Source organism: Haliotis asinina, chromosome 1 (assembly GCF_037392515.1).
Source record: "Haliotis asinina isolate JCU_RB_2024 chromosome 1, JCU_Hal_asi_v2, whole genome shotgun sequence".
In the NCBI taxonomy this organism is placed as follows: Eukaryota; Metazoa; Mollusca; class Gastropoda; order Lepetellida; family Haliotidae; genus Haliotis; species Haliotis asinina.
The window spans coordinates 43,648,286-43,672,598 of record NC_090280.1 but is presented as its reverse complement, the minus strand read 5'-3'; the positions used below and the strand labels follow the sequence as shown (position 1 = coordinate 43,672,598).

Here is a 24,313-nt window from a genome sequence, read left to right as displayed (position 1 = left end):
ATTCATAACACTAGTAAGTGTATTGTGAGAGAGTATGGTAAGGTTTTTGTGCGATAAGCCCAGAGAAGTGTCGCCTGGCCAGCGTAGTGGAAGTATTACCACTCAGCAGTGTTTGTGATCAACCTCACTATGCCACTACACAAGATTGCAGACCAATGATAACTCAGGGGAATTTGATCAACAGTATATCAAATGTGATTAGATTTGGGAGCACACTTACATGCTGTCATGACATTTGGAGTTACATTACTAGAAGACCCCATCACTGACTAGCCATCTACTGGCAACAACCATTCCCACTGTCCACTGTACCAGGACATGGTTCATGAGAAGTACAGTAGCAATTTGCAAGCCGGTGAAGGATCTGCGTTTTAAAATAGTTAGGAATATCTGCATTAGTACATCTGGTGGGTGATGACCTGCGGAGTGCACTATTTCTCATGGAGTTGTGTATGGTGTAGCTGTTGAATGACTAGTATGATCACCCCCGGCAGCAGTCCTGCCACAGCAGCGGCAGCAGCAGCAGCCAGTATGATTCTCCCACGGAGCAACTACTACTCCCATCTCTGGGCACCTCACCACCGACACCATCATCTTCATTTACACTCAGGCTTGAGACATGGTAAGTTACCGAAATATTGACAAGTTGTAACTCCAACATTTCATGAAATAATATTTAGGTGAATAATCGTTAATAAACCTCTGAACATTTCGTTGAGTTACCTAAATATTCTACAAGCAATAGCTCCTAGTGTTTATGAAGTAATGTTTCCAATGATTAATAGTTGATAAAGCCCTGAATATGCCTAAATATTCTGCAAGTAGTAAGTCCACAATTTTGAAATGATATTCACAATGATTAATAGTTGACAAAGCATTGAACATACTGCAGAGTTTTACTCAGTCCTCTTCCTTCTGTGTCAGGTATAATTCAAGAAATTCTGATTGAATTTGTATTGAAACAAACCTTTCATATATTATTGGGAATATTACCCATCATTCTGTAACAAATTGGGATGGCTTTCTGGAAAAGAGTGATTAATTTGTGAGGGTCAGTATTACGACAGAATATTGCAACAGTCATTATCATATATACAATTGTCAAATAATTGTAGGAAAGGAGAGAGTGTTGCAATATTGTTTGTGAAGCAGAATACAGGTCCAAGATTCATAAGTAATTGTCCATGACGTAGCAGATTTGTGTGAGCTAAAACAATTCAATTCAAAAAGTAATTGTTGCAAGTCCATGATCACAACTTGAGATCAAGACAATTACAACAAACTCTTCCAATTTCTTCAGTGAGTTGAAGATAAGAAATCTTGACATGAATAAGGATGATAAACATTTGTCATGGTTCCCCCAATCTTGATAGAATTAAAACACTAGAGGAATGTGTCAGTTGTTGTGATGAACTGGCACAGAAGAACATGATATATTTCTCTCCTCATCATGGAATCAGGTGATCAATATCTGTGTAAATGTCAGCTTTCAACAGTCCACAAATCAACAAAAATACATGACAGTAGGTAGTAAAACTTTATTTACAACATTCAATATAATAAACAAATTTTACTCTTCCTCAGCAAATTGTACCTTCTTCAGCAAATTGTACAGAAAACGTATTTATGAACTGAGATGTAATGGCACCAACTGATTCATTTTCTGGCGTTCTAAGCAATTTAATGTAAGAAAACAAGCTCAGGGAAGATTTTAAAGTGTGTTCATTTTCCAGATAAACACCAGTTCCTGTTTTTGTTATAAATATACGAGAAAAGGGAAAATTTGTTTATAGTAGTTAATGATGTTTTTGGTGAGGATGCCAGGGAGTTAGACCATGAGATACAAGGAGAACCTCCTTCACTATTAGCAGCTTCACATCAACATCACTGATTGTCACTTTCAATTCCAAGTCAGCAATGTGAACACATTACGTACTAGTTGATGGGGAAATGTTGCTCCAGTCAACATCTACTAAAATGTTGACAAAGCATAATCTAATACTTTCCTCATTGAAACCAACAACAACAATTGCAAACCAAAGTGAAATGTAACCAAAAAGTGGAATTTAAAAAAAAAGTTGTAACCGGAATCTAAATGAAGAAATACAGTTTTCTTTACCCATAATACTTAACGAATTTAGCAGCATGTAAAAGGCCGGTCAGAAGTCTATACAAAGAAAACTCCATAAAAACAGAAAGGTTAAAGTTAATGTGAAATGTAATATATTATGGAGATATATATATATACAACTCTTCTTTTAAGATCTATGTTTTCTCACTGGTTATTACTATTATTAAAATATAATTCCTAAAATATCTGTGACAGCAGAGTTTAGTAAACACAGTTGTCATTACCGTTACTCCACGATACTTAACGAATAATCACATTTAGACCAGCCTTTGAAGGAGTACTTACCGTCATCACAATACACATGAAACAATTAGTAGTGTATAATCTACTAATTAGAAGCTATTAGCCAGTGTGTACTTTCCCACTGGACTGGCCCAACCTGACATCTGGGTTGAAGATGACAACCAATGATGCACAACACCTCAGTCAGCCAGAATTCCATAATGATCCATCTAATTGTTGCATTTCTACAGCCTGGGGTCATAAGAGGACACTTGTAGCTTTGTTTCGTCATTAATGTAATTACGGTGTTTGCCATTTGACACCTTCAGTGTTGACATAATGTTGGATTGTTTGCTTTCCAATTAATTGCCTTAAGACAGTGAGAAAGGAGATTTAAGACAATCAGGATTTGTTTTGACAGAGATTGTTCATTGGTTTATAAGTTGTGAACATAAAGTTGGTATACCTTCTTTCCCAATAACCTGAATTTTAGTACACTTGATAGCTGCAGAAACAAGATTTTGTGATGCCTTTTGGAAAGAGGTAATTATATAAAAATGCAATGTTCAAGAAACATTTTGATGGATAACATCAACATAGAATTGTGGAAGTTAGCAACTATTTGACTAGGTGTGTCATCGGTCATTACTGAAGAGAGGTGTGAAGTGTAAACAATGTTTGCTGTGTGTATGGAAGTGTTCAACTCGAGTTTTGTAATGGTGAAAATTCCATGCCCGACATTAATGGTGTTGAAGGAGAGAGTAAGTAGGAGAGAATGGTTGAGCCTGTTGACATAGCTATGTGTCATGTACAGAAGACTGGGGAACAGTCTTTTTCCACCAGTATACGGAACCATTACAATTTGTCATGCTTGTTAGAAAAGCATTACAGAAGTGTACAAGGAAACACGATACTCATAAGCAACATAGCAGGCAATGGCTTGCAGCAGATATAGTTGGGGATATGTACTGGGCAAAAGTAGGTAGGGATATATATTTATTGTAGAATTCTGAATATTTGTTTTATTTGTTCATTGACACACTGATAAAATATCCGTCTTAAAAATACCAAAATCCCGAACTTTTTTTGTCCAGTATAAACTCAGGCGCTCATGTTGTTGCTTTATATTCACCTTATATTCATATTTGATGCATTTTAAATTAGGCCCAAAACACATCACGTAGCATCATCCATGCATGATTTTGTTATTTATGTATTATACATTCTTAAACATTTTTATTTTATTTTTTTTTTGGGGTAGCTTTACTCTCATTATTAACTTGTTGCCAGACAATTTATACCTTTGTTTTCAATATTTATAAACAAACTTTACACCAGTCAGCATTTTAGTTCACCCCTGTAATTATGAATTTTGCTTTAGAAAGTGGTCAAATATAATCAGTGTTATGTTTGGGAGTACTGACTTAGTAAAATTCTAGTACTTTCTCCATTTTTCAAACCCACACTCTCATAGGTACCAAATCACTAGCACACAAAATCACCTACCGAATTAACTCTGCAGCGAAAGTGAAAAAACTGTCAGTCTAGACCTGGTACTTTGTGTAAGACCACTAATGTAATAGTTTTAATGTTATATACATCTATATTTACAGTTATTGATTGTTACATTTCTAGAAAGCTGTATGTTTGTTAATAGCATGCTTTTCTCCTCAAAATTGTTATATCTATAATTTATTTGTATTCCCAGAGGGATATTCAGATAAGCAACATACTGCTTGTTGACCAATTCAGTTCTTCTTTAGGAAATAAATATGTTTAAAGCACCTCTCTCAAGTTTAGAGTGGCATATCTAACAGTGAATGCACAAATCCTTTCAGACAGTTATTTATTCATCAAACTATAAATTCTAGTAGCACCATAATTTGCAGCGACTAGTACATTTCAACTTTTAACAGATGATGTGGGCGGTGAGGTGAGGTTCAGTGCTGTAGATTGCGTCACTAAGTGTTCCACTGTGAGACCATATCAGACAGATTAATACAGCCTTTCCTAAAACTACAACGTTACAAGTTTCGCAACCCCAGGGGTGGTTCTCACCCTTAAGAAAACATGTCTTCAAAGATGCAACAGCAAATCTTTCACAAGCCCCTACCCCCCATAATGAGCTTCTTAAAGGGGCAATTACATCCCCAGTTAGCTGAACACATGGGGCTAATTTCTGCGTGAAATCCTCCTGATGATGACGGGCCTTTGTGGTGTGAGAGGTGACACATAGAAAGAGAGCTATCTGACAGATAGCTACAGGATGTGATGGAATAAATTAATGTTGTTGCTTCATGATATGCCACTTGAATATGTCATATATTCTTGGCGTTTGAACAAGACTATTGGCAGCCATTCATGCCATAGTTTGTATAAAATAGAGTTTGGTGTTGTTCCTATCCATATTTCTTTAGTTGAGAATTTTTCCTATCATTAAGTATAAACTTTGTGAATGACTCTGGTGTAAACATGCAGACTTCAGTCACACGGACAGTGTACAGTCACTGTCCCCATCTGACACTATGTCAGTCTGTTCTCAGTAATCACATGTTGAGTGAATGGAACACATTCCTGAGAGGTACTTGTTCCAGCTTTCAACAAGTCAACCATTTTTCAGTTTATAACAAACTGATAATTTCAACTTCAGAATTTCTTAGTCTGTTGATTAGCTTTGATGATAAAAAACAGTTTAATACACAGGAATGTCTGGAGTGTCTTGACATTTCTGAGGGCATCAGTGAAACTTGTACTTTAGTTTTAGGGGGATGAGGACAAACGTATTCCATATTGTGAAGGTGTTTGGAGATGGAGGTGTGCCACAGATTCATAGGTATTCATGGACTGAATATAGCCATGCTTTAAGCTAAGAATATCGGATACATGCTTTAAAGTAAGAATAACTGATTAATCGGATGCCAGTACATCATTTCAAATGTTGCATCATTTTAGAAATGGTTGACCTGGTTTGTCTAAATGATATCACTTGAGTTGTACTTCATTATACATTTCTTATTTCACTTTCTACGTTGATTTGTAAATTATTCGTAATTTATGTTAGATACTGAATGGATTTTCAATAAAGGAAATGATTAACAGGTGCATTTGGCCCATGTGTTGATTGCTGGTGACAGTTTTATTCCTTTATGTAGTGAGGGGAGGAGAATAGACAGGCAGTGATACATGTCCCTCCACTGGCAGCTTAAATGGCTTTTGTGACTGGGATGATTTCACAGGCCTGGGAACCAGTCAGTAGCCACTACCAGCTTCACTCAGGCAGAAAATAGAGGCAATAGCTGTGTCCAGATTAGTTGCCAGGTGTAAATAATGTGTGTTCATGGTCAACACGAGACGGCACACAAGTACCACAGAGCATACCAATGTAGAGGTGCTGAAAATCTGAATTTATGAAAAACATTCATAGAAGCTTCTTTGAAATAGTAAAATAACATTATTTCGATATGTGTGTTAGAAACAAGATATTTGTCTATTTGAAAGACATGAGTATTGATGAAAAACACTTTTTCTGATGTACATTGAGAAAAAAGGTACAGAGAGGAATGGCTAGTTGTATGTTATTGTGTAAAAATACTAATTTCTTGTAGACAAGCATCAACATCCCAAGGTGTTGTTGAAAAGATTGTGGGTAAATGTTATGTTTGGGATGTTTTGATATGGAACAGACTGAGCACTTGTGGAACCTGGCAAGGATTTGCAAAGACTCCAATCAGATGCACCCTCCTCCCCCCTCTCCCTCAAGCCTTTTCCTCTCTCTCTCCCCCTCCCCTCACTCCTCGCCCCTCATCCAGCTGCCTCAAGTACCCACCTTTCATTCATCCCCCTCTATAGGTCATAGGTCAAGGAGCTACATTCTCATTGGTTACAGTTCTGATCCCATATCCTTATATGGCAGAGAAGCCTAAGTGAGCCCTGTCCATTCACCCTGGTGGATGAAAGCCTGTTCCTGGCACTTTGTTCTGTGAAAATGCTCTACTCCTCACTTTTGACTTTGAATTAACCTGTAAAGATACATTTTAGAATTCCAAAAATCAATTACGAAAGTTATTTTGATATGGTCATAGTGCAGAACATCATCAATAAATATTTGTCTTTGCAAAATAATGTTGACTATATATTTTTGGAAGGAAGGACAATGAGGAGTGTTTCTGATCCACCTCTTGTTTATTGGTGCTGCAGCAGTGCTGTTTTCCCTGCTAATGTATGCCTTCAGCATCAGCTAGGTAAATGTTGGCTGTCTACTTCTACAGGCATTAGATCAACTAACGCAGAAAATGTATTGATCAGCAATAATGGCTTGCACGACATGGTTTTGTTTGTCAGGCTTTTGATGGAAACGGAAAAATATTTGTTCTGTATATTCATTGTTCATGGGAACAAACCGTACTTGGCGTGGAGGGCAGAGGCATTATTGTCCAGTATTGGGGTAATTCACAGAAGAAATTACCAAGACAGCATTAAATCTATTGTGAACATTAGAGACTTAATTTTGTCAACCATCGAAGAAAATGAATTACCAGAAAATAGATGAAAAAAATAGGAAAGTCCTTTTGCAGCATGCAGTCATGTATTCTTAGTAAAGTACAGTACAAGGTTTTCATTGTTTGGTGAATCGGCATAGTGATTGTACGCTGGTTTAGGACTACAGTCACCATGTTAACAGCAACCAAATCCTATTACTGAACAGCATGTATTTATTTATCTGTTATTATGATTAATGAAGAGCCTCTAGAAATAATGAGTAGCTATAATTCGGACCTGTGGTCAGACAGGATTGACGTTAACTGGAAAGCCCTGAAGACAATTGGTCAGTACACAGGCAGGCGGAATTTTCTCACGACTAGTCCGTAATTAATATCCCACAGCCATGGTAATGTTGCACAACCTGCTCATCCCCGGACATATTGCATCAGTATGTCAGAGTGGTATATTTGGCAATTGATTTGTTGTGATTGATGATGCTGCTGCTGCCACAGAATGATATAGCTGACAGTAGCTGTCGCACCAGGAGACTGAAGTGGGCAGTGACAGGCTCCCTACAGACCTGTTAGTCATGTACTCTGTAGTCAGCTACAAGGGGATTATGTATGTAGAAAATCAGAAATTCTTACCATGTACTTTCGTGTTAGGGAACAATGACTAGATTTTTTGCAGTATGCTTTACAAAGTTATCTTGTTTTATCAATTGTTAGGTACGAAGAACATGTTTATGAAAACATTTCATGAGAGAAAGGGTGTGTCTTGTACAAGTTGGGAAGTTTATTGTTTATGGCTGACTTGCCTGAAGTTGAGGCGGTCATAGGGCCAGCCAAGGTGGGGTGTAGAAGCCAGCTGCTACTCCCCCTCATACTGTCTCCAGTCAGCTAGTATTTACTGTCTACAGAGATGAGGGATGGGAGAGCTCCTCCACTAGTTGAAGCTGCCATGGATTTTGCACCTCTATCATGGCAGTGTGGGACGTCCTGGTATTGGGATGGCTGCATGTTGTCAACAGTCAGCTCACCTTGTCATGCATCATGGCGTTCCTTTGAGCTACGTCAGGTGTCTTCCACACATGGCCGGCCACACATCCCGCCTGATCACTTAGGCATATCTAGCACAGCTGCTGGCAACGAACCACCAATTAAAGATAGACAGGAAAATTTAAAATCTTAATGAGCCCTTCTGTCTTACTTGACATCCTGTGCCAAATGGTCCCAATTTTCAAGGAAAAAACATGCCCGTCTGTCCCATTTTCGCATCCCATCTCTGGAACTAGGGAGTATTTTTTTTATTTTAAAAAGGTTCATGCTAATTTATTAGTCTCCCTTCATAATGCAGAAATGGAGAGTTTCAAAAGATTTCGAGCAACATGTTTTCAAAGCATGTTAATTGTAATGTGATTATTTTGACTTAGCATGCGTTTGTCATGGTACAGGGTTTACTTCCTGTAGTCTGTGGAGGCGGTATGTAGGTACAGTTGGTTTCGTGTGTTGTTTATATTTGCTAGCCAGATAAGTGGAGTCCCTGAGGCCCAGGCTCACATCCGAGGAGTGCACCAGCCTGCAATGGCTTTCGCAGGATCCACTAGTTATGAATGGCTGGCGTTGGAGTGAAAGCCCAGATGCGGAAACACTTCTGATTGGTTTTAAACCTGTCCATGCTTAAGTTGATTCATATGGGAGAAAAAGACAACTGACATCTACCACTGACAGGGAGCCAGATCTCACTTTGAATTAAATACAAATGTGTCTTTTTTGTGAAATACAGACTCTAAAATAATTTGTTTTAAAATAGGCAAAAGCTGCATGAAAACATTCAGCACAATAATCGTTCACCTTCTAGTTACACACTTCATTACAATTCTACAATAATTTTTTTGCCTTTTTTCCCTCGAGGTTGAAAAGCGTTTTATAAACTAACTTCATAACAAGTTTCCATTCAACACATGAATAACCTCGTTACCACAGATACGATCTTTAGCGTAGATTAGAAATGTGTTTTTGTCCCCAGCATGTATATGTGTGTATGGAGGAAATGTTAGACTAGGGCTAAGGAAATGTCTGATGAGTGAGCATCGGCGCGAGATGGAAGGTCCAGGAATCACACGCAGCCTGGTACTTGCTTTCTCTCCACCAACTCTCCAGCTGTTGAGTTCTGTTACCTTATGTGTTGGCCATCTTAACTATCTTCCTTCTCAACATCTAACAGTCTAACGATGGCTCCCTAATTACTGTCAATTAATGCTAATTAGATTTCCATCCCGAACCAGGGCATGGGTATAAAATGTAATTACTGGGAGGACTCTTTAAAGATTTGTTTACAGCCATTTGTAAACGGGGTCAGTTTGTGCTTATGTTACTGTCTGAAGCCTGATAGATGGGCTTGAACACAAGAGAGGCAGAGAGAACTATCTCACATGTGCTGAACATCAGAGGCTATTCTAGCACTGAGCTGATTTTATGTGAAGCTACTTGCCTCCTGCATCTTTATACCTTGCACATCTTGTTCTATTTATACAAATATTTCTTTACAAACCAGTCAGTTTTGCGACTGATAGGTCAGCCTATGCTTAGTTAACTAGATCCTAATCCCCTGCTATGGAGAGCCTAGTCACTGTTCCGTGTGTGTGAAATAGCCACTGTCCACACCATGTACCTCATCACATCCAACAGGCACATATGATTATATATCCACTCTGCATTACAGATGTCTTATCATACTGAAAGGTGTTTCGCAGACCTATTTTTCATGGAAATAAAATCGATTCTATTTTTGATATTCAGTTGACTGTATGCTCATTGGAGCCCCTTCATTGTGTTCAAACTGGCTGCTGCTGTGTGCTGTCAAAGGATCTGTTTGCATGAGTGTGATGGCTTGTCTTTCTGAGTCAGTTTGCTGTATGGTGTATGTGTTTTTTCTTCAGATCTACCCTCCTCCCAAGTCCCCCCTCTCACCCCCGGTACCACACAGAAAATGTCCCAGGCCCTCATTGAGAGCTTCAAGGCTTTTGAGAAGGAACAAACTCGACTCAATATTCCTAAAGGTAAGCACATCGTTAGCTAGTTACCTGCAGCACTGCAATCAGAAAAAAAATAGTCAATTTATTTATAAATTTTGTGACATTTTACATAAGTTCAGTTTTACTGTTCCTACCTGTTCAAGAATTCAGTGCGTTGGTAGAAAACTGACATTTGTTGACGATAATTAGATATTCCATTGCAGATTGGATTCATTTTAATAAGTGTTAATAATTTATCACGATATCTGGTTCTGGTTTGTTGAGATTCACAAGGATATTGCATTTTAATTGGCAAGGTATCAAAGTGTGTTACAAATTATGTAATTGAAATCAAAGCCCGACATTAAGCTTCCTGTATTAATATTTATCAATATCAAACAGTGGTTCAGTTTGGTGTGGACAGCCAACAATAGCAGACAACAAAGACACAAAATGAAATTAACAGATTTTAGATACCTGTGACAATGAATTGTTTTCTATTACAATAATTTGAGCAATATCCCAAATTAGAGAGCAGATGATGGCAGTGATGTTTAGCATATAAAGGGCAGCCACCGCTATTAGGTGCCGTCTGTCTCCGAGTTACACCGGAAGTTTTTGATTTCCTGTTCGTTACTTGGGAGACCCCAGGTCGCTTGAATCCTGGCATATACACAAATTTCAGCGCAAGGTAAAATGATTGCAATTTAGTACCTGGTCACATGAGTCCATTTTGATATTAAAAAGGTGGACAAGAGGGATCTTCGGGGCACCTGATAGCTAGTGAGCATGCCTTTGCAAATAAATCCCCATATAAAAACATAATCAATTGAAGGGTTAGGGGATTATTTTCCTTCCAGTGTGGGCACAAGGGCACTGGCAATTCCGTGTACTCCATTTCACTAATTGCTCACACTGTAACTGAGATATTTGCTTTTTGATTGATGCGAGCTAAATGATAGTGATTTCCATGCAGGACCTGATGATGAGACTTTTCCATGTATTTGAGGGGAACAGGTAGGATTATCTTATATGTGTTGGACACAGGAAAAGGCATCACATTTTCACACTTGAGATGTCGTATGTGACTTTCTTACAGCTGAGGGACAGTGGGGTAGCAAGGTGGTTACAGTGTTTGCTCATCTCACTGAATACCCGGGTTCGATTCCCCACATAGGTACAATGTGTGTTCCAGCTGTGATGTTGCTGGAATATTGCTAAAAGCAATATAAAACCAAACTCAGTCAATCAGTCTTACAGCTGAAGACTTCATTGTAGGTGTTTCAATGTTCATCCAACCACTGAACAGTATGATTTATGTGCAACTTGGTTGTATGGCTGGAGAGTTGAATAGTGAAAGGCAGATTAGCTGTAAGAACTTGAATGCCTGACACTGGTGTATTCCCCAGAGAGAAGCAGAAGAAATCATCCCTGTAATTGTCAACCAGCTATCATCCAGTATGAAATACGTAAAATATTGATGATGTGAGCTCTATTTATAGTTCAACTGTTGAACACCAACTCATTACTAATTAACAAATCCATTTAGTGGAGCTGATGTGGGTATATAAGATTGCCTGCAGGCAGTGTGAAGCCAGCACACCTTGACTGTTTGAGCGGGAAGTCAGGTAGCAGCGCTAGTTAGTTATATGAACAAGAGAGGTGACAGCAAGGCTTCACAGACCAGGCGACATGAGAGACTGTCTGTATGCTCAGCCTCTGCTTCAGGCAACATGGGGTTAGTTGATACTGTACATCTTCAAGAAATAACTGTCACCTGCTTTTATGGGAGATCTTGTCTGTTTCAGGAATATGCTCATCAGGGCCATTATTCTCAAAACGTTCATAGCCCTAAGAATTCTTGACTTCAACCTTAGCCAATGTGTTAAGAATGGTCATGTTTGGAATGTTTGTAGGTCTACAAAAGTTTCGAGAATACCTTACCACATTGGGTCATATCTAAATGACGTTTTGTCAAGTTAGTAAACTAAATTGAACTTCCCATAGAAAGCTATTGCTTGATGTAAGTTTCTTGGACTTTGTGGAGCATGTATGTTTTGACTTGATGAAATCTATGTCAGCAGTTCATTCACAAGTAACTCTATATTGGAAAGGGTGAATTGAGTTGATGTGACTTTTGTTGTAGACCCCATGCAGTGGTCACCCCTCCATGTGGTGCAGTGGTTAAACTGGGCAGTACAAGAGTTCAGTTTAGAGGGAATTAACATGGCCAACTTTGCCGTGAAGGGAGCAGATCTCTGTAAAATGGAAAAAGAAGAATTCCTAAGTCGCTGTCCACCATTTGTTGGCGATATCTTATGGGAACATTTGGACATTCTACAGAAAGGTAAATATGACATATGTATCTGTAACGGATTTGCGAAAGATAGTAGACTTGTATATACATGACATGTTCCCCATATTTTTGATGCATTTTGATTTGATGTGACATTAATTATCACTTTTGATTACTTGTGTTGTGATATTGGACTGACCTGTTTCCAGTGTGTTGCCTGTTGCACGGTCAGTACAAGAAAGAACAATACCTAGTACCCCCATGTCGGCACTACGTACATGACTGCCCAGTGTACCAGTGTGTGCCAGGTATACGCAGATAGTGTCATTACTACAGACACAGTAGAGGTAGTTTACTGTTGTGTTGTGTTGTTGTGTTACAGAAGTTGCTCAAGAGAGGTCACTGTTGTGCAACGTACCACCAAATTACAGTGAGCCAGTTTGCATGCCCGAGTTTGGTGAACGTTATCACCAGCACAATCAGCAAAGTAAGCATTTCATCTTCATATCTACCTGAGTCAAGTTTGAAACAAAATACTTGTAACTTTTGAAAACAGTTGGCTATCTTTTATATTTATATTGTGTGCATGCTATTGTTATCAGTAAATAAATATATACACTGAAGAATGCGGAGCATACCCACATACATTGGTAGTAATGCATGCTACTGTGCTGCATTGAGTTCTTAAAGGTTTCCATGTTGCATGAACTAACACTGCTGACAGTGTAATCATCAAGGAGGGTATAACATTAATATTGTCCTGCAGTGTCATCATTAGATTGAATATAACACTGATATTGTCCTGCAGTGTCATCATTAAAATAGATATAACACTGATATTGTCCTGCAGAGGCATCATGAATCTGGTTACAACACTGATATTGCCCCACAGTGTCATCATTAAACTGGATATAACACTGATATTGTCCTGCAGTGTCATTGTCAAGCTGGGTAGAACACTGATTTTGCCCTGTAGTGTCATCATAAAAATGGATATATCACTGATATTACCCTGTAGTGTCATCATCAAACTGGGTATAGCACACTGATATTGTCCAATAGTGTCATCAAGTTGGTTATAACACTGATATTGTCCTGGAGTGGCATCATCAAGTTGGTTATAACACTGATATTGTCCTGCAGGTTACAGCAGCTCTGAAGGAGGTAGCGTCCCGCCAGTGTCCACATCTCACAGCTACATGGAAGGTCCGTACGTGTTTTCAGTTAGCCGCAGAAACGACATAAAAAATTCATGTTTATTTTGGTAAACATCAGCTAACATGGTGCTGTTTAAAGGTGGCGGAGATGTTATGCACATGACTCCAGTAAACCTTGGTGTGTGTGAAGAAACACCTGGTCATTCCATTTTAATGGATATGGGGTACTTTCTTTACAGTTATGTGTTTTATGAATACTTCAAGCTAAATGTACCTTGTAGGTATTATAGATGTTTATGATGAGTAATATTTTGTTACAGGTTCCTACCCGATCTCGGAGTCGCTGCAGACACTGAATGACATGAGCAGCGGAGGAGGGGGAGGCGGCAGCTATGAGGATACATCAGATTATCAGAGTTTGGAGCACAGTAGCTACTATGACCAGAGCCCTACCGATTTCTACCCAATGATGCCCGAGCAGAAGTTCCGCCCACCTACCAGTTTACACGCCAAGAACCTGTGTCGAGGTAGGACTTCTGCCTGTATCAGCATTCATTGATGTGTTGTACCGCCTTGGACATATGTGAACGTTGTCTGATTCCTTAACATAACCGTTTTATAGTCACAAAATGGCTGACACACTGCTGATGTGACTTGAGATCTTAATTTACTCACCCAGATTCTGAATGCAAGTAACATGCACATACATGTAACTTCAAATATATTAGCATCATCAAGCCTGTGTTCCGCTGCTGGTTTACGACTGGAGTTGTGTATGCATGACACCAGGTGTCATTGAGGAACTGTGGTGGATGATACCTCAGTTTTGTGTACTTATTTGTTTCTGGAAACATTGCAGTAATACTATTTCTGTATACCTTGATTGAGTATATGCTACTATTTCTGTGTGCCTTGATTGAGTATATCAAACTCTTTCTGCATCCTTTTCGTAAGTATGCCAACTGTTTATATGCATGAATTAATATGTTTGTGCAAAAGTGCTTGTGTATAACGCTGTTACTGCATAGCTTGCTTACATGGCCCACATGGGAAGGTGCATATGGTGTGAGTGAGTGAGTGAGTGAGTTTAGTTTTGCACCACACTCAGTAATGTTCCAGCTATATGGCTGTGGTCTGTTAACAGTCGAGTGTGGACCAGACAATCTAGTGATCAACAGCATGATGACACGATACTGTTCGTCACCTGTTACACATATAGTGTTGTGCTGTGTATGATAGTGATGTGCTAGCCCAACTTCTCCTGTACTGCTCCTGTCACTGTGAACATGGCTGCCACAGTAGCTTCAGGTGTTTACTACAACCATCTGATCTCCTGATCCTCCTAACTAACAAATAAAGTTCTGATTCAGCTGAAATTAAAAAAATGAATAAATGGTGTAAAATGTCCCTCAAGACAAGCTACACAAGTTCTGCGTGGCTTCCAAGTGTAGATTGTGAAAGGAGGGAAGGCAGTGTAATAGTAAGGCAACAAAGAGGACTAGGTTGGCATGAATGGTTGGCGGAAAGTTGGACCATTGCCAATGATGCACTCTCGGCACTGACGCTAATCTTGCCAACAACTTGATATGCAGTGATATACCAACACAAGCCGTGACATTACAATACCGTAGTTCACATACACCTGTAGCCGCCTCACTAGAGGAGCTCCATGGAGGAGTCTAGTGGATGCTTGCTCTACATGCCCATTCCTCAGGTCCATCCACTGTCATGAGGGAGTTATTTTCCCTCATATATTCCACGAAATGCCACTTAAACATATGCAGGTTGATAAAGCTTAGAGAACTATCGGGGATCTTGCTGACCGACAGAGGCCCATAAAGGGATTCTGGCTAACTCAATGAGGCCCATTAAGAGATCTGCCTAACTTGCTGAGGTCCACAAAGGGATTTTGTCTAAGTGGTTGAGGCCAAGGAATTCTGGCTAACTTGATGAAGCCCATTAAGGGAATCTGGCTGAGGCCCATTAAGGGATTATGGCAAACTGGCTGAGGCTTATTGAGGGATGCTGGCTAACTGACTCAGGTCCACTAAGGGTTTCTGGCTAACTGACTCAGGTCCACTAATTGATTCTGGCTAACCTATTGAGGCTCATTAAGGGATGCTGGCTAACTGACTCAGATCCACTAAGGGATTCTGGCTAACTGACTCAGGTCCACTAAGGGATTCTGGCTAACCTATTGAGGCTCATTAAGGGATTCTGGCTAACTGACTCAGGTCCACTAAGGGATTCTGGCTAACTGACTCAGTCCTTTTATAGGATTCTGCCTCCTACATTTACTCCTGTACGGTATACAAATCATGGCGAACTAGACCACATCTGGAGGCAACTAAACACGCCTTTTGTCTGCACCCACCACAATTAGAGAATGATTGTGTTTTTTATTCCAAGAGGCCGCAATTTCACAACAGATCAAGTCAAGTTGCCACATCTGGAACAGAGTGTCGGTTTCCCTGTTCTAGTGGTAAATCATGTATAGTGAAGCATAGAAATTGGAAAATTTTGGAACCATTGCCAAGTCACACACTATTTCTTGTAATTTGCCTGTTTACTCTGTAAGATGCTACCAACTACTGCTTCAATTCGGGTTATAAATTGTGTTTTGATGAGGAGAGGGCTGTATTTATAGACAGGGGTAGCTCTGATCCCGATCTGCTGACAAGATGAGAAGCTACAGCTCTTTCATGTCTATAGCTGAAGGTGGTGGAACAACTGGTCACTTTTTAATTTCCACATTTTCATTGTACGTGATGTCAGTCTGTTGCTAATTCTGTTACCATAGTTACCATATATTTTTTGTACTCGTTGACTGGGGAGGTTGGAGTCAAGGGCAGATAATAAGAATAAATATAGCTTGCTGAAGAGATCCAGGCCGAGTAGAAAAACAAAGCTTGGTTGATCACAGCCAACACTGCCGCAGACTATAGGTGATTGCTCTGTTCCGCTATACATTCACAACAAACAAGGCATACGACTCATTCTAGAAAAACATTGCTGGCAGGATTTTCCCAGTAAGTGCATCAATGGCTAGGGAAAAATGGGAAATTTAATAGGTACCACATAAGGTGTCAATCTGTTTTCAGAAACAGGGATTTACAACGGAACCCATTTATCACATATGACTCTACATGTACGTTGCCAATACTTAACATTTGAAACTTTAAGAAATGCCTAAGATGGGGAGACATTTCATGTCATTTTGTGTAACAGCAATCATTATCTTACCTCACACATAAATGTCATTTTCTGATTGGGTAATCACTCTTCTATTATTTTCAGTGTACCCTGTAAGCGAAGTACATTTCAATATACCCTGTTGCCAGTGGCAGCTCATTCGATACTTCATGGTGTCTGAAGTAATATTGAATCACACATGATGTACAGAAATTACCCATGTTTTCTGAATGCAAATCGATGGAAGATAGATAACACCAAATCTGTTTTTCTTGTGTTGTCAACAAAATCTAGCTACTAAAAGCCTTGCATTCCAATAAATGAAATTTGACAAAATGTTCCAAATGTAGTCCCTATGAATATTAAGAAGTCAAATTTACTAAGAAAATACCTGTAGGGAAAACAGCAAGATGCAAAATTCAAATCATTTGATTCACACAGGTTGGCTGAAATGTACGATCCAATATCCTTGCTTCAAACAGTTCTAAATTAACATTGAGGTGTTGGGTAAGATAAATACATTGGTCACTAGCTCGTACAGTAAACTACTCCATAGCCTCCCATTTCTTGGCTCCTTCAGGCTCAGGGAACATGAACAAACATCAAGGGTACATCAACCCATGTCCCCCTCATGACCAGTGAACAACTTATGATATGCTTCAGTCATTTCATGAAATTTTATTTCACCTATATGTGGTAGACAGGGGTTTGTGAGATGTGGCTGCTCTGGACACAGCAGATGTCAAGCAATCAGGTGTAAATTCTTATAAGTCAGGTTGAAGTGCAGCAGTCACTGCCACAACAGTTTTAAGTGTTAGTGACAATAAGTGATGTTGAAATCCTGATCCACTTTTGTAGATTAAATATTAAGTGAAATTTCACGAAATGACTGAAGTATATTGATTGTTGTTACACAAAATGACATAAAATGACTGACCCTCTAAGTAAATTTCTGAAATTTTTAGTCATTTCACAAAATGACTGATTTCACAGTCTGACTGTTATATTAGGAAATATGCTGCATAAGCAAATTATAATATCAGCTACACTGATTCTGACACAGCCTTGTGGAGAAGCCTAGCAGGTGCTTGTACATCATTCTAGTTGTCTGGTGGAGGTTTATGACCATCACGTTGTGGATGTCCCACACACTTCATCACTGCCATATTGCTAAACACTTCCCCATTTTCATATCATGTTGCTAAAAGCAGATATTTTTCATCCACTGAAATAATAGAAAGTGTCAACCCGTATTTTACCTGCTGGGGTTTTTTCAGACTCGCCTGAATTGTTTTCAAGTCAACAAAAGTGCAGTGTTGTGTATCAGCAGCCATTCAGATATAAATTGTCACATTCCAGTTTTGCTGTGTTGCAAACTAATGACAAGATACATATATATTTTGGAATGTGGCATATTTCAGGTCAGTACTTACCAGACACCCCACCACAAGACTACTATGACCAGCAATCCTACCAAACAGTGCCCAGCATAAAAACAGAAATCCCATGGTCAACACAAGAGTATGGCCAAGATGTCAGTGAGAGCTGGTCAGGAAGTGACCATCGCTCCAGCCTGCCTCCTGTTGGTTTCCGAAACATTCAGTCAGGAGGTTCTGACTCTGGCAGTGTGGATGCAGGGAAACCCATGATCCAGGCAGCAGCCCTTGCAGGGTACTCAGGTGAGGTGGCGTCACATGCTGGACAGTCTAGTTCCTAGTGTTGTAGCATGAGAATGGTATAGGGTATATAGTTCGTAGTGTTGTAACCTGGGTATCCTACATTTTATATAGCTTATAGTGTTATAACCTGTGACCTGTGAAGGTCTGGGGTAGAGTAGGCCTTCAGCAACCCATACTTGCCATAAAAGGCGACTATGGTTGTAAGAAGTGATTAACGGGATCAAGTGGTCAGGCTCGCTGACTTGGTTGTCATCGGTTCCCATTTGCGCAGATCAGTGCTCATGCTGTTGATCACTGGATTGTCTGGTCCTGACTCGATTATTTACAGACCACCGCCATATGCTGGAATATTGCTGAGTGTGGTGTAAAACTAAACTCACTCACTCACTAATAATCTCTGAAACATTTTTCGTTATGTAGTTCATAGTGTTTTAACCTGTGAATCCTATATTTTGTAACAAAAATGATAATGATTAAAATATTGAAAAGTAGTTGATGCAAGAGATAGGAATTTTTAGTCTGTATTACAAAGACAAAACCACTCGCACAGATGCTAGTACCACGTAGTCAATTTATACATGAGCTGTGAGAAACCTGTTGAAGTATCTCACAGTTGTGCTTCCTGATTGTTGCCATTAAGAAATTAGCATTTAGACAGACAAATTAAGTAGGTGTGTGGACAAGAGTAGCAGATATGCTATGAAAACGACACTAAAGTCATAACTGTGGCTGATATTGCATACAAAATCCTTCCTATTGTCATACTGTTTATGGGGTAAAGTTGATGTAGTGTCAGAAAGACGTTAAGTCATTTCCTGTGACAACTGATGTCAGATATTATAAATATAGCTCAGCTAAGTTGTCTTTGTGTCTCTGGCGGAATACCTTATGTGTTTATTTATAGAGAAAGCCTTACATTTCATGCGTGTACAGAGTTAAGCAAAACATAGTCTCGTTTTAGTGTGTGCTAACACATTTCATAAAAACGTTTCATTTTGTCATTAATTTTGTGTGCTAACACATCTCATATTAGGGCTTCATTTTTATTGACCAATTATTTTTCAGTTTACGCTTTTATTCAGTTTAAGAGATTATGATGACATTTTGATTGTGGCACAAGTGGTAATGAATATAATGTCCCCAAAATGTCTTCACACCATCACTTACACAACAGGACATGTATGTGACAAGGTTATCTTAAACTTTGTCAACACACAGCTTAGGATTGCTTCCATGCTACATACATCTGAGGCTGTCCTATTCATAGTTGATTATTAGCATTTTGACATGAGGAAAACTCTGAAACCATTCAGCAAGATGATGATTTGTTTTAGAAAGATGTTGGTTCTATTGTTAACAAGGGGTTATAATTATGTCTGTTGACAGGAAGTGGCCCAATCCAGTTGTGGCAATTTCTGTTGGAGCTTCTCACAGACAAATCATGCCAACACTTCATCAGCTGGACAGGAGATGGCTGGGAGTTTAAACTGGCAGATCCGGATGAGGTAGCACGGAGGTGGGGAATAAGAAAAAACAAGCCAAAAATGAACTATGAAAAATTAAGTCGTGGGTTGCGCTACTATTATGACAAAAATATCATTCATAAGACGGCAGGAAAACGCTATGTGTATCGCTTTGTGTGTGACCTCCAGAGTCTGCTAGGCTACACTCCAGAAGAACTGTTCGAAGCATGTGATATCAAACCACAGAAAGACAAGGATGATGACTGAAAAGGACCACAATAGTCATTTGTGGCAGTTTTGACCGATCAAGGACACTTTTGTGATCTCAAGGTCAAGGTTACAGATTTGGCTTTGGCAGCAGAAACTGAGAAAGAATGTTGCCTGAAGGCAAAACCACTGTTACCCAAGGTCATTCACTGACATTTGACCTCTCAAGGTCGGCCTAATTTTTATGAAATGGCAGATAAGTTTTGAAGGTTTCTGTACAGCTGATTGTCGGTGATTTAGTGATCACTAGATATGTGTATAAAGGAGAAGCTAGCAGCTTTTGCTGGACAACTGCAGATAAGTTGTTATTTGATGGTTCAATTGATTTACACAGCCGCTTGTACTGTTTGATCCAGGCTGAACGCAAGTTCAGAAAACAATGATAGAAAGAAAATACATGTGTCATTACATGATGGCACAACACAAGGATCACATGCTTCTGTGTACATGTGCAGCTCACAGAGACACATACGTTGAAGTGATGAGCTTACCCAATTTTCATCAAAATGACTTGAGACAGATAATAAACGTTTCCAGTGTGTAAACAGCCCACGGCTGCTAAAGACATGTTAAAGTGCCTAAACCTTGTTATTTGCTTGAATAAACCACCCAGAGTTATGTTGTGGATACACCTGGGGATTGGGGGATCTGAAGGCTGTGTCAAGCATGGTCTGGAGGGGAGTTGCAGGAACCCTCACAGAGTGCCATCCGACACCTCTGCCAACAGGGAGCTAGCAGCACTTGCTGCAGACAACTCATGCTGGATGCAGCTTTCAGATTTTCTTGTTACATATTGTGCCAATTGTGGACTAATCTTGGGATCAAATCCAGCTAATTTGTTTGTCCAAGTGCTCTTGTGAAAATAATAAAGTTAATGTCAGTCATATACTGAATAAATGTAGCAATTTATTTTTGATGTTCAAGAATGATATTTTAATGTTGTGTATTTTTTCAGTCTTATCAACAGAATGAATATGTGTATATAAATGACTACAAAGTAACATGTTGAACAAATATTTTCATACTTAAAAGGTAATGTTGTATTTTTATATTAGAAATTGATCAAAGTTTACTCTTTACTGATTTGATGGCATTCTTTGTTGCCTTATGGACACTTATCCTAACACTTCAGTGTAATTGTGTCAGTCTATTTTTGTCATTTTGCAATAGTCCTAGTAGGAAGTAATTTGACATGCAGTCATATTTAAACTGGACTTTAAAGCAATATTTGATTTATTAATAGCGGTGTGACGATACAGAAAATTCACAATACGTATTGTAATATCTTGGAATGATACGATACGATTTGTTACACATCACGATATGCTATCTTTAGTTATTTTCTTTAGAAACGTATATTTTGATATCAAGTAACAGTGTAAATTTGGGCATAAAGGTTAATTTCTGGTGACAATTAATAATTTGAGGTAAAAGATACGTATCACGATGTGAAAAAAAGTATCAATATATTTATCATTCAAATAAAGTATCACCATTATCGATACTACGATGTTTCGTCACAGCTCAATTTACTACATGTTTTCACATGATATTCCAAAATTTGAAAGTAAAACACACTAACTTCCAAGTTATTTCCACGCTGCTCTTATCACAGTGTTGAACAAGACACAGTTGTCCAATAATGAATGCATTTGTGGATATGTCTCATTTGGTTTGTGTAGGCCGACTGAATTGAGTGTTTTCTACATAACTACCTAGTCTCACCCATGTGTTCCGTTGCCATTCAGATATTTCTTTGCTACCTTTACATACTATTTTATATGCTTTATGCAGTGAAAAAATACCAAGACTGACACTAGTCTTTCCCCTGGTGAGCTGTGCTATGTTGAGAGCAGCTACTCACCTAACCACACCCATGGATAAAGATAATGAATTGTTGGCAGCATGCTTTCATTTGTGCTGATATTTTTTCACCTTTTCAAAATTATTCCCATGCATAAAGTAAAACTGCAATATGCTTGATGCTGACGCAAGGCAATATTTTTTAAAACTTTGCAGTTATATCTTATATTTTGATAGCCTTGAACTTATGGTCCTAAATGGTGCTTAAATCATGTTCTTTTATTCCCCGAAATGGGGTGTTTTACGGTGACTTGTATTGTAAGCTGAGATTTCCAAGTGCATTTACTGTTAACATCCCATGTAAACATGATTGTTGTTATTGTTGTTTTCTTTGAAACTCTTATCCAGAGTAGGTTATGTTCTAGTTTTATCACGTTGTTATTTCTAACAGTTTTATTTGATTGGGTGGTTGATCTGATTGGTTGATTGAGATTTGAAGGAATCTGTGAATGTCTGTTAAAGTTGTGGTAACTTGGATTGACCGACAAATGAGTTAGTGAGTGAATGAATGTTATCCAGTTGGGAAATCACAGTATGTTTTTAAAAGAGGAATTTTAAAGGAATTTGTCCACCTCTGGATATCTGTTTTGAAGAAACTGTTAAACATTCATAACATCCAGCCATAACCATCTGGATATCAATGCATTACACATTTTACTGTAACAGTGTCATCCTAAATCATGTATCATCTGAACTCATCAAAATGTAAGTCATATGTCTCACCAACAGTCTTGTAAGATCTGAGCTAGGGTCACATGTCACACCAACAGTTTTATAAGATGTGGGGCCACAAGTTTGAATCAAAGTCTTGTGAGATCTGAGCTTGGGCCATGTCACACCATCAGTCTTGTAAGATCTGGCCTGGACTGCATGACACACCAACAGTCTTGTAAGATCTGGCTTGGACTGCATGACACACCAACAGTCTTGTAACATCTGGCTTGGAGTGCATGACACACCAACAGTCTTGTAAGATCTGGCTTGGAGTGCATGACACACCAACAGTCTTGTAAGATCTGGCTTGGACTGCATGACACACCAACAGTCTTGTATAATCTGGCTTGGACTGCATGACCCACCAACAGTCTTGTAACATCTGGCTTGGAGTGCATGACACACCAACAGTCTTGTAAGATCTGGCTTGGAGTGCATGACAGACCAACAGTCTTGTAAGATCTGGCTTGGACTGCATGACACACCAACAGTCTTGTAAGATCTGAGCTTGGGCCAATGTCACACCATCAGTCTTGTAAGATCTGATTTGGACTGCTTGACACCATCAGTCTTGTAAGATCTGATTTTGGGCAATATGTCACACCAACAGTCTTGTAAGATTTGAGATTGGGTCACATATAACACCAACAGTCTTGTAAGATCTGACTTGGGTCGCATGTCACACCAACAGTCTTGTAAGATCTGAATTTATGTTTGACAGACATGCTATGTTATTATTAATAGTACTACTACTGGGGGATTGACAAATCTCAATTTCCTGATGATAATTTGGCATATGTCTTACAAAATTGTGAAACATTAAGTTGCAAGCTATGACAGGTTTATATAAGGGAAACGTCGTCAGTGGATAGGTGTGTCATATGTGTAAGATGGATGCATTGTGGGGCCTAGGTTTGGATTACATGTTACGCTGATGTGGTGTGGGGGCTAGATTAGGGCCACGTCAGGTGAATGTGTTATGGGCCAATATTTGGGCCATGTTTCGGGTTGATGTGATATGAATCCTTGATTTGGGCCACACGTCAGGTTTTTGGCGAGTGGGAGCAAGATTTGGGCCTCATTTCAGGTTGGTGGGATGTGGGACCTAGATTTGGACCAAACATCAGGTTGGTGTGATAAGGTCTAGATTTGGGCTACACATGTAATGTGGAGTCTTGATTTGGGTCATGTCTCACACTGATGTATTGTGGTGCCTGGGTTTAGGTGAGTCTCCATTCTCACTTTGTACCTTATTATATTTACATGTATTTTGTACTGTGTATGGATCAAGTGACACTGGACGGACCATGTGTGCCTTGTGTCCTCTATCACTGCTACTGCTGCCATGTTTTTTATGTTTTTACCTGTTGTATAGATGTGAATTATTTTTGTGTACAATAATGAGGCCAGGCCCTCATCACTAGCCGAATTCTCTGTATTTAATTTTCTATGTGCATACTAGATTGACTTAAAGGAACAGAAAAAAAAATATGTAATGAAATTAAAATGTTAATTTTGTATGTTGTAAACTGGAGCTAAAACCACCCAGTGAGGTTTTCTCTTTATGAGAATTACAAAGATCCGTCAGGTGTTGGATATTGAAATAAACAATCATACAATCGCCATCACTTCTGTCTTTGTTCCTGCATATTGTGTCATAGCAGCATTTGGGAGGTGAGATGGCCAATCTGCTCTTATTGTCGTATGCCACCAGTGCTGAAAAGTGCTGTTAAGTTTGGCCATGTGATAGGACAACCCTCCTAATAGAATGGCAACCCTCCAGAATGTTAAGACAACAGGTATGTTTCACAGGTATTTAATGAAGCAAGTG

The 24,313-nt window shown here is 39.1% G+C and overlaps 1 protein-coding gene across 2 annotated transcripts in view; it reads left to right on the top strand.

The window, feature by feature from the left end:
- Nucleotides 1-24,103, top strand: part of LOC137291725 (protein c-ets-1-B-like) — a 56,148-nt gene extending 32,045 nt beyond the window's left edge. Inside the window, exons 1-8 of one of the 2 annotated variants that reach the window (XM_067823208.1) lie at nt 1-622; nt 9,777-9,896; nt 11,998-12,198; nt 12,530-12,634; nt 13,291-13,353; nt 13,625-13,831; nt 17,918-18,175; nt 19,562-24,103. In XM_067823208.1, the coding sequence (XP_067679309.1) occupies nt 469-622; nt 9,777-9,896; nt 11,998-12,198; nt 12,530-12,634; nt 13,291-13,353; nt 13,625-13,831; nt 17,918-18,175; nt 19,562-19,905 (1,452 nt within the window). In that variant the 5' untranslated portion in view covers nt 1-468 and the 3' untranslated portion in view covers nt 19,906-24,103. The remainder of the gene's footprint in view (nt 623-9,776; nt 9,897-11,997; nt 12,199-12,529; nt 12,635-13,290; nt 13,354-13,624; nt 13,832-17,917; nt 18,176-19,561) is intronic. The other variant, XM_067823199.1, reaches the window with a different exon arrangement.
- Nucleotides 24,104-24,313: the final 210 nt, after the last annotated feature.